The sequence below is a fragment of the Nematolebias whitei genome, chromosome 11, assembly GCF_014905685.2.
Source record: "Nematolebias whitei isolate Nwh7 chromosome 11, NemWhi1, whole genome shotgun sequence".
Taxonomy (NCBI): Eukaryota; Metazoa; Chordata; class Actinopteri; order Cyprinodontiformes; family Rivulidae; genus Nematolebias; species Nematolebias whitei.
This window is the reverse complement of record NC_056508.1, coordinates 25,616,369-25,630,031: the sequence shown is the minus strand read 5'-3', so window position 1 is coordinate 25,630,031 and position 13,663 is coordinate 25,616,369. Positions and strand designations below refer to the sequence as shown.

At 40.3% G+C, this 13,663-nt stretch overlaps 2 protein-coding genes across 2 annotated transcripts in view; both read right to left on the bottom strand.

The window, feature by feature from the left end:
• The window catches only part of LOC119417569 (DDB1- and CUL4-associated factor 1), a 19,668-nt gene extending 10,673 nt beyond the window's left edge, over positions 1 to 8,995 (bottom strand). Inside the window, exons 1-14 of the mRNA XM_037684805.1 lie at positions 8,808 to 8,995; positions 7,040 to 7,160; positions 6,857 to 6,933; positions 6,686 to 6,759; positions 6,476 to 6,589; positions 4,913 to 5,050; positions 4,139 to 4,735; positions 3,615 to 3,716; positions 3,373 to 3,531; positions 2,295 to 2,474; positions 1,938 to 2,147; positions 1,622 to 1,788; positions 1,398 to 1,522; positions 1,009 to 1,244 (exon numbers count right to left, since the gene is read on the bottom strand). Coding sequence (XP_037540733.1) covers positions 1,009 to 1,244; positions 1,398 to 1,522; positions 1,622 to 1,788; positions 1,938 to 2,147; positions 2,295 to 2,474; positions 3,373 to 3,531; positions 3,615 to 3,716; positions 4,139 to 4,735; positions 4,913 to 5,050; positions 6,476 to 6,589; positions 6,686 to 6,759; positions 6,857 to 6,933; positions 7,040 to 7,152 — 2,292 coding nt within the window. The 5' untranslated portion in view covers positions 7,153 to 7,160; positions 8,808 to 8,995. The remainder of the gene's footprint in view (positions 1 to 1,008; positions 1,245 to 1,397; positions 1,523 to 1,621; positions 1,789 to 1,937; positions 2,148 to 2,294; positions 2,475 to 3,372; positions 3,532 to 3,614; positions 3,717 to 4,138; positions 4,736 to 4,912; positions 5,051 to 6,475; positions 6,590 to 6,685; positions 6,760 to 6,856; positions 6,934 to 7,039; positions 7,161 to 8,807) is intronic.
• A 613-nt stretch (positions 8,996 to 9,608) lies between these two features.
• The window catches only part of LOC119417250 (protein SSUH2 homolog), a 37,858-nt gene continuing 33,803 nt past the window's right edge, over positions 9,609 to 13,663 (bottom strand). The window contains exons 2-8 of the mRNA XM_037684460.1: positions 13,533 to 13,654; positions 13,382 to 13,444; positions 13,205 to 13,287; positions 13,006 to 13,098; positions 12,763 to 12,868; positions 10,316 to 10,423; positions 9,609 to 10,221 (exon numbers count right to left, since the gene is read on the bottom strand). Coding sequence (XP_037540388.1) covers positions 10,081 to 10,221; positions 10,316 to 10,423; positions 12,763 to 12,868; positions 13,006 to 13,098; positions 13,205 to 13,287; positions 13,382 to 13,444; positions 13,533 to 13,654 — 716 coding nt within the window. The 3' untranslated portion in view covers positions 9,609 to 10,080. The remainder of the gene's footprint in view (positions 10,222 to 10,315; positions 10,424 to 12,762; positions 12,869 to 13,005; positions 13,099 to 13,204; positions 13,288 to 13,381; positions 13,445 to 13,532; positions 13,655 to 13,663) is intronic.

Genomic DNA, 13,663 nt, shown 5'->3' with positions numbered 1-13,663 from the left:
AAATGTTTGTTTTACATGTAGTACCTTTTTTCAACCACCGGACGGCAGTATAAAACTGAACCGAAGGATGAATAGTGAGGGAGCGAGCAGCGCGTCTCCTTAAGAAAAATGGGAGGGAGGCCCCTTGACTTGGCATGTGCTGCCTGTCTTCGGTTCTCAAAATGGCAGACGCTCCGTGTGGTTTGAGCTCTTTAGCATAGCATTTTTCACAAAAAGCTTTTAATTAAAAATAAAAAATAATCAGTAAACAAGTTCTCAGCTTCTTTTTGCAGAAAAAAACAACTTTTTACACGAAGGCACGAGTTTCAACCGTGAATTTTGGCGCTTTGACAAGACGGAGATTTATTCCTGAGGTCGGCCTATTAGCTTAGCTTGTAGCTTAGCTTCTCTGCTTAGCTGCTTTTAATGATCCAAAAATGTGATTTTGGATGGTTAAATGGATTTTAAAGAGAAAACAGAAAGGGAGGGGTCAGTGAAGAGCACCGGAGTGTTGAGCTTTTTGTCATCCAGTGTCTTCAGTAGAAAGAGACACGAAGATAAAGCTGATAAATGAAAATGAGGTTGATAATTTTCATTTATCATGCGATTAACTGATTTATCGTTTATTGCGACAGGCCTACTTGCAATGCACAATAATACTGTTTAACATAGCAACAACTATTATTTACAATAAACACACTTTTTTTAATATTCTATTTTTTTCTTTGCAATTCCTATCAAACCAAGTGAAGACATCAAGGCCAGTGAGACTGATGGATTGACATTAGAATACAAAACAGGAATGCATAATACTTTACATGCACTGACCTACGATTCATTGCCGTTTAAACAATCCTTTATGCGATGACAGTAAATTTGCAATAAACTGTGCAACCCTAAATCAGCACCGGTCATTTCAAACAACAAATCCCAGCATGTGGGCTACAGTTTAAAGTCTGAACACCCTTAAAGACCAGAAAACTTAAGAAAAAGGTACAAATTGTACTATTTGGTAAATGTTGGGTCTACCTTGATGCCATTGTTTGACTGCACGACATTCCACATCCTGGTGAGCACGCTCTCGTGGGCTTTGGTGTGCTGAGGCAGGCGGCGACGGGGCATCCCTGCGACAAACTTACCAATGCTAGATATGCGTTTATCTGGTGCACAAACACAATTGATGACGACCTGCAGAGCAGACTTCTGAATCTCTGCGTCATTCACAAACACCTCTCCCTCTGCCACAGCCAGGACTATACTCATCCCTGACAAAAAGGAAAGGGTTACATAAAAACCTTGGAGAAATTGGATCTTTAAACATAACAGGAGGCTACATGACGATAAGAAACAAAATAGAATCTAATTTCAATTGACCGACTTTGTAACTTAGAAAGGAGCCGAGCTCTGAAAACGCCTACCGACAGTAGAAACTGTACTTCCTCCCTCATCCAGCACAGCAACGGGTTCAGACAACAATAGTTGAGTCTTTGGAACAACTGTGAGGATGCTCAGGATGTCAAGGGCATAACGAACCGTATCACTCCTAGGAGGACAGCAAACCGTCATGACTGCATCACCTTACCCAAGAATATTCAAAACCTAAAGCTGGAAACGGTGAAAAAACGACGTTCCTTGTTCATACCTGCCATAGTAGGTCCTCCAGTCACAGGCGATGGAAATGAGCTGCAGGAGCAGCTGGACACAAGACAGCTTGTGAAAGACCTCTGCTGGTTCCCAGTAAAGCCGTGGACCACACGCTATCAGAAACTCCATCATTTCCACCACCTGCTCACGGCTGTAGCTGACAGCCTGATTATAAGGACGAGAACGAAGAGGGGGGAAAATTACAGCAGGAGGAATAAAACTTCAAACTAATAACTAAAGCACAAAATGAGTAACAACATAGACACGTTTTAAAAAAGATAAACTGTCCAACATGCGTTTTACTCTTTGTGTACCTTGTAATATGGTTGCGAGTGAATGGGGGCGCCCCCCTCTGTGCGCTGCAGGGATTGCTTCACCTGCTCCACCTTGATTGCCAGATGGGCCTCAAAGTACCTGCGCAAAGCCATGCAGGTGTGCTTGGCTCGCTGCCTGCTGGAGAAAATCTCATCATCACTCAGCAGTGTTCCCTGGTCCTCAGGATTCAGGATCTCCAGTGTGCTGATCTGAAAACAGTTTACATTAAATGCTAACGCATGACATATCATTTGACAACTTATTGAAGTGGTTAACTGATCCAGTTTTCTTCTAATTATTCAACAGATACAGAGGATTACGTTCACACAGCTACAGTGACTGCTGCTTTGTCTTACCAGGTTGACGAGCCGCCGGAGCCCATCCTGCTTGTCGAAAAGCTCCAGGACAGCGCGGAAAGAAAAGGAGATGGAGAAGAACATGGTGGCGTGGCAGCAGCCTGATGCATGTGAACATTCGAGCAGCCACAGCGTGTAACCAACCACATCTGACAAGACAGAGTGGGGCAACATGCACACCTTCAGAGGAGAGGGCACAGTCGTGAATACAAATATGAACAGCCACAAGAAGCTGGATATAAAATACTATTATTTTTACACAAACATTAATATTTTTAATCAAAACAACAACAAAACTGATATGATTGTGTTTTGTGGCTTAGTAAAGAATCCAAAGTATAAAGATTTGTTGCTAAACTTTATTGACGACGAAGCAGATACCACCTTGCTCATGTATACACTAATTAGCTATAACATTATGACTATTTCCCTGTGATGGACTTGCGACCCGTCCAGGGTGTACCCCGCCCCTCGCACAGTGATTGCTGGACATGGGCACCAGTGACCCCCGTGACCCAAAATGGAATAAACGGGTAAAGAAAATGGATGGATGGATGGATTATGACTATTGAGAAGCAACAAAAAATACTGTTCCTCTGGGGGGGAGACACCTACACTCACATCATGACTTTGATACTTTTAGCTGCCTAAACAATTTTTGAATACTACTCACACCAACACGTGCTGCTGTTGTTACGCCATACTGTTTTACACCATTAGTGACTAGCGTATCTCTTAGATCTTTTAGCTATTTTGGGGTGTAACTGGGACCCTGTGTACATAATTTTGTTCCACCTCATGTACCACATGATGGAAATGAAAAATAAAATTGACTTGAACACAGTAACAGCACTGTCCTACAAAGTGAAACCAGACACTTCAGTACTCCAGAAAATCTCTTGATGTCTTTCTGCCCACATTTTGGCTGATCAGAATTATTTTGGAACAAAAATATATTGTCCTCTGCATTAGACAGGTGGTCAAAACGCTATAGATAAGCAGAGTAAGTACAAAAACACAATATATGCTACAAAATTCTGACATTATAACTTTTCAGCGTCTATATCTTTTTCTGTACCCGTTCCATGGCATCCTGGTTATAAGCTAGGTAATACAGGCACAGGGACACTCCAGTAGCAGCCATTGAAGGTCTTGGGATTTCCAGCAACCTTTGAACTCCTCCATGAGCAACAAACTCTGCAGCAAATTTCTTGTGCAACAGCAGTGAAGCCAGATACTGTAAAAAAGAAAAAGAGCCTTAAAAAGTTGTTGCATTTGAGCAGCATAAAAAAAAAATCAAATTCTGGAGTAAAGGTTTACCTTGAGAGCCTCGAAGGTGAGCTGAACATCATTGGTCTGCTTCAGATCCATGTAGTGCATCATCAGCTCACGAGCTCCCATTTGCATAAACACTGCCAGAAGCTGTACACAATGTCAGGACAAAGATTTATCATAGTTTCAAATCATTTATGTGGCTACATGCAGGAATGTGTCGAACAAAATGTATGACATTTACCACCCCCAAGTTGTGCATTTGTCAAAACGTAATTTATGCAGTGTATTTTTTTAATAAATTACTTTAAACATCTTTATAGAAGGCTGCCATCTGTTGGTAAGTATGGAGCATGACAAGGGGAACAATAACAGCTACAAAATCTGCAACAACTATTTTTAAATATAAAATTAAAAACGACAATCAGCAGTTACCATTTTGTTATCAGTATCAACTTTGACAAAGTGAAACTGTTCAAATCTGAAAGTGAAATGATCAAAGTAGCTGCTGCTTCAATATTTTGTTAATCAATTAGTCTGCTGCTTTATAGGCTGATTAAAAAGAGACCAACCTCCTGATACTCCCCCAGAGGGGTGAGATACTGCAGGATGAGCCTCTGCTCGATCTCTGGGGTCAAAGGGTACAGATGAAAATTGTTGCCAATCACCCAGGGGCTCATCTCTGACCAGCTGCTGTTGGAAAGCTCACTGAAGTTCCTCTCTGGCTCGGGCAAAGAGAAATTCAGCTTCTGTTTTGAGGTCCTGGCACTCTCCCTCTCTGCCCTCCGTTTTAAGTAGCTGCTGCCGTCAGATAGGCCTGGGTGTGTCAGAGAGCCGGGAGCAGACATGGGCTTCATCATGGTTTTAACAACCGAGTTGGAACGGCTGCTCGTCTTGTCAGGGGAGTTGAAACGAAACGAAAGCTCGTTTTCAGGTTCCATGGATGAGAAGGGAACTTCAGCGTCGTCTTGTGGCCCCATTGCATCCTTTTCTGCTCCGTTTCTCGTGGGTGTGAAAGGCTTGTCTTCAAAGCCTCCGTCAACAGTCTCCTCATCTAAACGCAACAAAGGCTCACTTAGAATCTTCCTGGGGCTGAACCATTTGGTTTCCCTTTTGTTCTCAGCATCCTTATTCTGAAGCTCACGCATCCGATGAAGCATCAAAGGCACCTGTGACAGTAACGCACAGAAAAATCTAACGATTAATGCTTCACACCATTTACGGCTAAAGAACACATGTGGACTAAAAATGTCATCAGTTGTTGAATAAGTTTGTCTTAAACTATTGACTTTTTCAGATTTTATTAATGCAAATTCATATAAAGGAGTGAAGGATCCCCTACTGACCAAAACAGAGTTCTCCTCTCTGTAGTTGGCAGCAATGTCTTGGTTCTCCATGGCGCCCGCCAACAAGCCGGTGGCATAGATTCTCAGAGGCTGTTCAGCCTCCTGAGCCCACTTGAACAGCCTTTCAACTATACCCTCCTGAAAAGAGCAGATGCAAGAGTGACAATGAAATCATCACAAGACGATCAATTAATTCCCTGTCATCAATCAAAACGCTAAGGACTATTTGAGATTTGACTAAATTTTAATTAAAAATAAAATAAAACGGACATTAAAACAAACAAAAAAAATGTTCAAAATGCAAAAACACATTGTGTCACACACACTGAGTACAGTGGGCTTGGAAGGATCGCTGGCAGTGATCCATCTGGACTTTATTTTACCTCTTTCAACCGTCCGGGTTAGAAATGACAGCTCTAATACAAACCCAGCCCCCTCAGCAGCACCCCCTGCTTCTCCAGGTGGGCGGGAGACATTTAGCACAAGTACTAAACGTACAGGAGCTATCAAAGAGCAGCTTAGCTGCTGAGCAAAAAGAAAAACAATGGCTGTTATTTGGAGTAGGTTTGGATTTAAATTGTCAGATGAGGGGCACAAAAATGTTTTCTGTAGACAATATATGTAAATAAATGTTTAAAAAACAAATTAATATATGTAAATACTTTATTTTTTAGACATTTATTTTGTAGAGTTACAGCTGTTGTTAATAAATGTGCCTGTGTGACAACTGGGACGAAGCTTAGACTCAGAAATATATTTTTGTTATTACTTTATGGAAAGAAAAAAATATCAAGATATATATTGTATTTTGCCATTCATTTTAAAATATTGAAATATTAATTTTGGTCCATATCGCCCAGCCCTATACAAAAGTGTAACTAACTTGGTGGGTGGATTGTAGTCACATGAGCAATAAAAGCTTTTAGGCATGTCATTTGTTTTCTGCATGTCTAACTACACGTTTTAAATATTAACTTTGTGGTAACAATTTAGAAAAATATTCCAATTATTTGGTTACTTCCGGGCAGCACGGTGGTACAACTGGTAGAGCTGCTGCCTCTCAGCGAAAAGGTTGCCCTGGTTCAAATCTCGGTCTGGGGGGGGCCTTTCAGGGTGGAGTTTGCATGTTCTCTCCGTGCATGCATGGGTTTTCTCCGGGTACTCCAGTTTCCTCCCACAGACAAAAACATGCATGTTTGGTAACTCTAAATTGTCCCTATGGGTGAGTGAGAGAGCGAGTGGTTGTTTGTCTCCATGTGTCCCTGTGATGGACTGGAGACCTGTCCAGGGTGTCCCCCGCCCCTCGCACAGTGATGGCTCGACATGGACACCAGCGACCCCCGTGACCCAAAATGGAAGAAGCAGGTAAAAGATAATGGACGGATGGTTATTTCCTTCTCCACCTACTTTAATAACAGTTTATTTGTAATAATAATAACAACAACAACAACAACAACAACAACAACAACAACAACAACACATTTTTAAAACTGCTGTTAGGATAAGATTGTATTAAAAACATCAAGTTGAACACTAGAAACACACCATGAACAGAAAGCCTACCTTTTCTTGAAAAACCACAGCCGTCTCCAATCCCGGCATGATGTTCTGCAACAAGCGGCAAGCTGCCGCATTTAAAGAAAACTCTCTGCTGGTCATCACATAGCTGTTCACCAACTAGAAATGAAAGAAAATGTTTTTCATTCTATTTTGACCATACTTTAAAAGCTGGTAATTATTTTTAGAAACAAAATGCCTTAAATTTGTTCATACTGTGTTCATGAAATCATCATTTTTGAACAGGATCTTCAGGAGTTGTCCTAACACACATTCTGGATCAGCTCTCCCTGGTGGCCAAGAGAGAAATGTCAAAGCAGGCACATTTAAAAAATCTTAATATCATCTTGATAGATTTGTGCAAAGTGGTTTTCCTGGTTTCCATACCAGGATGTCGATCATCAAAAGGGTCAGGGTCAGCTTTGTGGTACTCCTCAGTCTCCTTTTCAACAAGCTCAGATATTCTGAAAGTTGCAGTACATTAACACATTTCACCCACTTAAAAAGCACTCTCATCTGCCCCTAAATGTATTACAGCACATCACATAAACTAAAAACATGTCTACATACTTGGTGAGAATGTTCACCAGCTCCACTGTGCTGCTGTCTTGTTCCTTCTCCCACTGTTCCAACAGAGTGGTCAGTTCTGCCTTGGAGTCCACAGTGGCAGATGCTGACGCCATGGCACAAGCTGTCATGACAACAAACACCAAACATTACATATGTAATCTTTACAGTTGAGTCTCTGCTGGGACAATAAATTGTGTCTAAGCATTATCAGCTAAAAGAGCTCAAATGATATTGAGGTTTTGGGGGGCTGATTTCAACAATGAGGTGAGTAAATAAATAATACAATCAATCAATCTTAACTATTCCTAAATCTTTAACTTAAAATCATATTTCAAGCAAAAAAAAATGATTGTGTAAAAATGAAATGGTGACTAATATATTAACATTCTAATACAGGACATACAGCATCCCCACAAACTCAGGAGCCAGGCAGAAGAAGAAATCCTACTCAAGTCAGGCCCTGGAGCAACGTGGATGTGGATATCCTAACTGGGCCTTCCTGAAAGCAGAGAATAAACCCAACAGGACTCCAGCCAGCCATCAGGTGAAAAGGAGGAACCCAGACCAAACGTTTATTTTCTAAACTTGACGTCCCAGTGGCTTTCAAACCCCAAAATACATTTGTGTATGCTGTTCAGTGTCAGGAGGGCTGTGATCAGTCTTACATCGGGGAAACTAAACAGCCACTGGCCAAAAGGATGGACCAGCACAGAAGATCAACATCATCAGGCCAGAACTCTGTGGTTTACACTCATCTGCAGACCAGTGGCCACTCTTAAAGGAATGAAGATGTTCACATCACTGAAGAAGTCTTTTGGATAAAAGACAAACGTTTCAATAAAGCAGAATCTGTCCAGAGGACCTGACTTAACCTTGTTAGAATAGAGTTAAGAATTTGGGAACAGGATTTTTCTACCTGGATTATTGAGCATGCATCAGGATAGTTAAGAATTTGATTTCTGGTCTCAAGGCAGGAGGACCTCCATTACAGAGATAGAGCTAATAAAATTTATCAGTTGCAAAAAATATAATTAGGACCTACAAAGACAATCTCAAGCCACACTTTTGACAAAGTGCTAAGCACCAAATAAAATGCATGACCTGTTGGGGGATTATTTGTTTACCTCTACTCTCAATGCCCTGTGCTCAACTTCCGCAATCACATTTAAAAGATTGTCTTGTAAAGATTTGGAACTAAAACTTAAGTGCGTAAATGTCGTGATTTGGTTATGTATATAAAAACACTCATCATTGGACCAGCTATAGCTGTGAGGAGCAGATGATTGCTCCACCAACGCTGCAGGTGCGACCGTTCTCTCTCAGGGGAACACAACCGTCAAAGTTACGCTCAAGTTAGCTTGTTGCCTAAAATACATTTTTGCGTATCTCGTTTTATTCGGCAGTAGCGTGGCATGTAACAATTTTGTGACATTTCCACAACCGTTACTTAAGGTTTTAGCCATTAAAAGTGCAGCAGGAAACTCGGCTCACAGCTGGATTCTGCCTGTTGCGATGTTTGTTTAGCTAAGGTGGCTAAACAAGAAGCTAGCCCTTTTGTGCCGCTAACATACACTCAAAGTCGCCACCTTTGAGTTCCGCTGCACCAGTTTACATTAGGGCCAGGATATCCAGACATATACAGCTCATTACGTGAGATTTAAATATTTTTGATTCAGTAAAACTTGCCTGCACATGTAACACTGGACTGTAGAAGTAGCTAGAAATACCACAGGTAAGCCAGGCTAGTTAGCCACCATGCTAACTTTACCTCGTTTTTCCTCAGTTCCTGCTGGTTTTTCTCAGGTATATTGAGATTTAAATCCACTGATACGAGTCCCGACTTGGTTGTTGTGCGGCGACTACCAGCGCACCAAACCCTGTTTCACGGGAGCGACTTCATCTGCCTTTTGTAGCTTTGTGTTCACGGTTTATTATCATTATGGCGAACACGTTCCTCTCGTCAATTCACGAGCGACATCCACAGTCAATGACGACATAAAACAGCGACAAAACTTAGCCAAACAGCCTTTAATGAAAGAAAGCATTACATATCTTGTCTTACAAATTTAAAGCTCCCAGGTACAAAAATACAATTACTGCTTCCTAAACGAATCTATGCATACATTTATTTAAACATTCAAATGGCAATCAGAATTATTATTTTTTTTTTTTTTACAAACGGTAAAAAAGTGCCAGATGAAAGCAAAACACACAATTCATTGCACATTTAATATAAGGCTATTGTGCCAGCTTTTATAGTACCAGTGCTTTTAACGTGATAATGCATTTAAGTGTATAGTAAAAATCAAAGTTAATCAAGAAACCTAGATGAACATGATCTGGTAAAACCATGATTTTTAAAGGCATTTTTTTGGGCAAATAGATGTCTAATAAAATTTTCAGAAAGATGGAATGCAGTGCAAAAAGCGAAAAAACAACAAATTGAAAATATTTTAAATCCCTAATTTCTAGCAAAATAAGGATGACTTCTAAAATTGTAATAGTCACTTTAAAAGTGACTTTTCCTATTGATGATTGCAAAATGTTATTTAAAAAAATGGAACATGTCTTTTAGCATAATTATGTGAAAGTCGAAAAAGCATGGAAAATGGACGGATTGACAGTAAAAGCTAGCATTAATGTTGCACTCAAAAATGTGCAATGCTTCTCCATAGATTCAGTGAAGCTGGATTTTGAAAAGATCACAAATAATAAAAAGAAAGTCCCTTTCACATCAATAACCCCACTCTCTCCCCCAAAAATGAAACAAAAATTACATTTTTGATATGCCAATTGACAGGAAAACTTATTTCACCCAAGTTTATTGTGAGTTTAAAGCCAATGAAAGTGATGGGAGTTTTTCTGCCTCAACATTTTTATTTTAAATCATTTTGTTTTTAGTCAGTCAGAAATTGTTTATTTATACTCACATACTACTTAATGACTCTTAACCATTAATTTGAATGGAAGTGAGTGAGTCAGACTAAAATGTCCGGTGGCATAGACAGTAAAATAAACAAAGTCATAGCCAGCCATTGCAGTTACATTACAGAGCAGCAACAAGTGGCGGGGTAGTCATCAGTATGAACTTGGAACTCATTTCCATAAACAAAGTAAATGTGTGTATTCCCTTTCCACGAGTAGGTGACCCTTGTGACCGGGATCAGCTCGATGGTTTGACGCTGCAGACAAGAAAATAAGCATTTTACATTTAAAAATTAAAAAATAACAGCAATTCAGTAGTACCATATTGTTCTAAGATACTAAAATAAAAACCTGCTGCAGAATGCGTGATGTTTGGGAGTATCTGCCCTGATGATCCCTGATAAGGCGTTCTGAAGCCTGCACTATAGAAGCGTCTGGAAAACCCATCAATGGATACACCTGCAAAAGGTCAGTCACAAAAATGTTGAGCCAAATAATTATCAATGTTTATATCCTGATGCATGCTCAATAATCCAGGTAGAAAAATCTAAAAAAGTTAAATCTGGTCCTCTGGACATTCAAAAAAAAAAAAAAAAGCAAAATAACAAAAAAATGTAGAAACGTTTCGTCTCTCATCCGAGAGACTTCCTCAGTCTGAGGTGCTGTATTCAGCTCAGTCTCTTAAATAGCACCTTCTCAGAGTGGATCAACCACTCTGAGAAGGTGCTATTTAAGGAGGCCATCTTTGTGAAAAGAAATCGTCCATCGTTAAACAGGGGTGGAGGCCTCCGGGTTCAACTGTCCCCCTCTTACAATGCTGTGATTGCTAGTATCACTCAGCCCTCTGTGAATAGTAAACAGCCATCAGTGTGCTAATGATCCATTGTTAGGCTGATGGTCCTTCTTGAGCATGTGATCAGCTGGTTTTGGTTGTCAGCAGCAAAGTGGTTGATCCACTCTGAGAAGGTGCTATTTAAGAGACTGAGCTGAAAACAGCACCTCAGACTGAAGAAGTCTCTTGGATGAGAGACGAAACGTTTCTACATTTTTTTTGTTGTTTTGATTTGTTTTGTTTTTGAATGTCCAGAGGACCAGATTTAACTTTTTTAGATATCAATGTTTATATTTTGTTTATTTACTTACATTTAATTTACTATGTGTGGAATAAAGAGACAATTATTGACTCAGAGAGGTTAGAAGTTATAGTGAAAAACATTCCAGCTGCTTCCTTCATTGTTGATGTTAGGCAGTGTTTGTACTGAACTGAACCCCCAACTAACAAGATGTTCCATGCAACAATAACTGGGCTTTATACAGACATCTGTAATAATCAAGTAAAACTGAAACATTCTGCAAAGACAGAGTAAACACTCAATGTAGGTCATGCCTGAGTTGACTTTCAGAATTGTAACAATTATTAGCTACGACATTTGATTTATCTAGCTCCTGTTGACACAACAATAACTACCACATAAGCAAATCATTCAGAGGAGTAATTTTATTTAATACATTGTATATGAGCCTGGATAAAGCAATTTAAATAAAAGATTACACATCAGCGCTAACAATATTCCTGATAGATGAAAATCTTCAAAGTAGGGACTAAACCCTAAACGTTCTGAAAGAGAACAGCGTAATATGATCTCCGCTCTCTGCCACTGGCCACGCCCACTTCTCCACCGCAATCACACATGCTCATCACCTGTGTCACTCCCAGTCTCCCTCTGTGCCTGTGCGCTCCCCAGTCTCCGCCTCCCTGCCAGATTGTCTAATCGCCTCGTGCCTGAAGTATCCAGCATTCTTGTTCCTGCTCTCATTCCTAAAGGCTCGGTTTGGGTTGCGTTTGATTATTTTAAATAAACAATACATGCGGCTCATGCAGCTCACTCGGGTATAAGACAGAAGCCCCGCACCCTCCTTTTTCTGAAGCTGTCTGTTGCGCACCCGCTTGTTGTGTGTCTCTGGGACACTATAAGGGAAAGACAGACCCCGCCCCCTCTTTTCTCTTTCTCTGCTGTGAAACGGCCTCGGAAAGCGAAAGGAAGGGGCGGGGGGTTCTGTTTTATACCTGAGTGAGCCGCATTCAGCCTCTCTCTCTCTCTCTCCCCCTCTCACTCGCTCACAACAGCCCACAGAGACGCAGGCTGTTGTGCGTCTCTGCTCTACTGTGACAGCCTCAGAAAGAGAAAGGAGGGGGCGAGGGGTCTGTCTTTCCCCATTGCCGATCATGTGTCGTGTACAATCTTACGTTGAAAACCCGCGAAAGAGTGAGTCCGTGAAAGTCAAACCGTATTGAGGGACTACTGTACACCAAAGCATGAATCTACTTAGTTTCCTGAACCTGGGGGGGAATAAAAATTATGCATTTTCATGAGTGAACAATTGTGATTTGAAGACGAATGAGAAAACTGAAACACATCAAACATCATACAACATAACAAATAACACAAAAATGATCAAAATAACTTCACTCCCATGTAATTCTCATTCAATAGAAACTGAATCCTTCAGTCATACTGAATAAATGATTAGCACAGAAAACAGCATTGACTGTTGTGGGCCTGACTCATTACAGCACTGCCAGTAGATTTTTGGTTACAACTCCATCTCCATTTTCTACTGCTTATTCGTAGACGGGTCATTGAAGCAACAGGCCTCAGATTTAAATTGCATGAATCAGTTGCAACTTAACATGTATTGAACTGAATTGAATTTAGTTGAATTAATAAAAGAACACTTCAGATTTGCAGATTAGGTCAGCAACACAAAAAGTCAACAGAAGGGAAAAAGCCATTTACCATGTACTGAGAGTCTCTGAAAAGTTCCTTCCCAGACACCTTGCTGATGTTGTCCACATGAAGTCCACTCGACTGTTCCACAACATAATCCTCAGTGTTATTAGTCCTGCAAGCATTTATAACAAAATACAGCAATAATGAAGCCATTAATCATAAAACAAGACCATAAATACTCACTATTCTCTATCATAAAGAAAGACTGTTTTGTTGACAAATTTTATTAGTAGGTTATAAAATTAGTACCAGTTCACATTGAGGCGGATGTAGACCAGGAGCTGCCGTTTCCCATGACACATGTCACACATCTTTGATCCTTGTCCATTACAGGAATTGCAACTGTGACAGAATATTTAAAACCTATTATTTAAAAAAAGTTAACATGCCACAGTGTATTTACATTGCTCTCTTATTGCTTTCACTCTTTTAAAAATCTAATGCATACTTGTTTCTCCCTCTCCCATTGCAGTGGTTACATCGATCATTCCCAATATGGAAACCAGATCCATTGCATACCCAACACATTTGCTGTTCAGAAAACAAAATCAAGCAAAGGACACTGTATTGTTTTTCTAAATGGAATCTTCAAAATAACTTTTTGAGGCCTGAGGAAAATACTTACATTACCAGCACCTGTACAATCATTGCAAGGTTTTCGTCCCATTCCCACACAGTTGTGGCAGGGCTGCAGGTGAAATCATTCGATTCACAAAAGTTTCTTGAATAAATTTAATAAGAATATTTTTTCCTTAAACACAATTTACAAAACTTACCTTAATAGATGATGTGTAGGGAACCCTGATTTGCTGTTTGTTATCTACAAAGAAATTTGGTGTTGTTGCAGAAATATCCCATGGTCCTGGAGGTGGCTGGATCATGGCATCCACTGGCTGCCCTGGGTAAG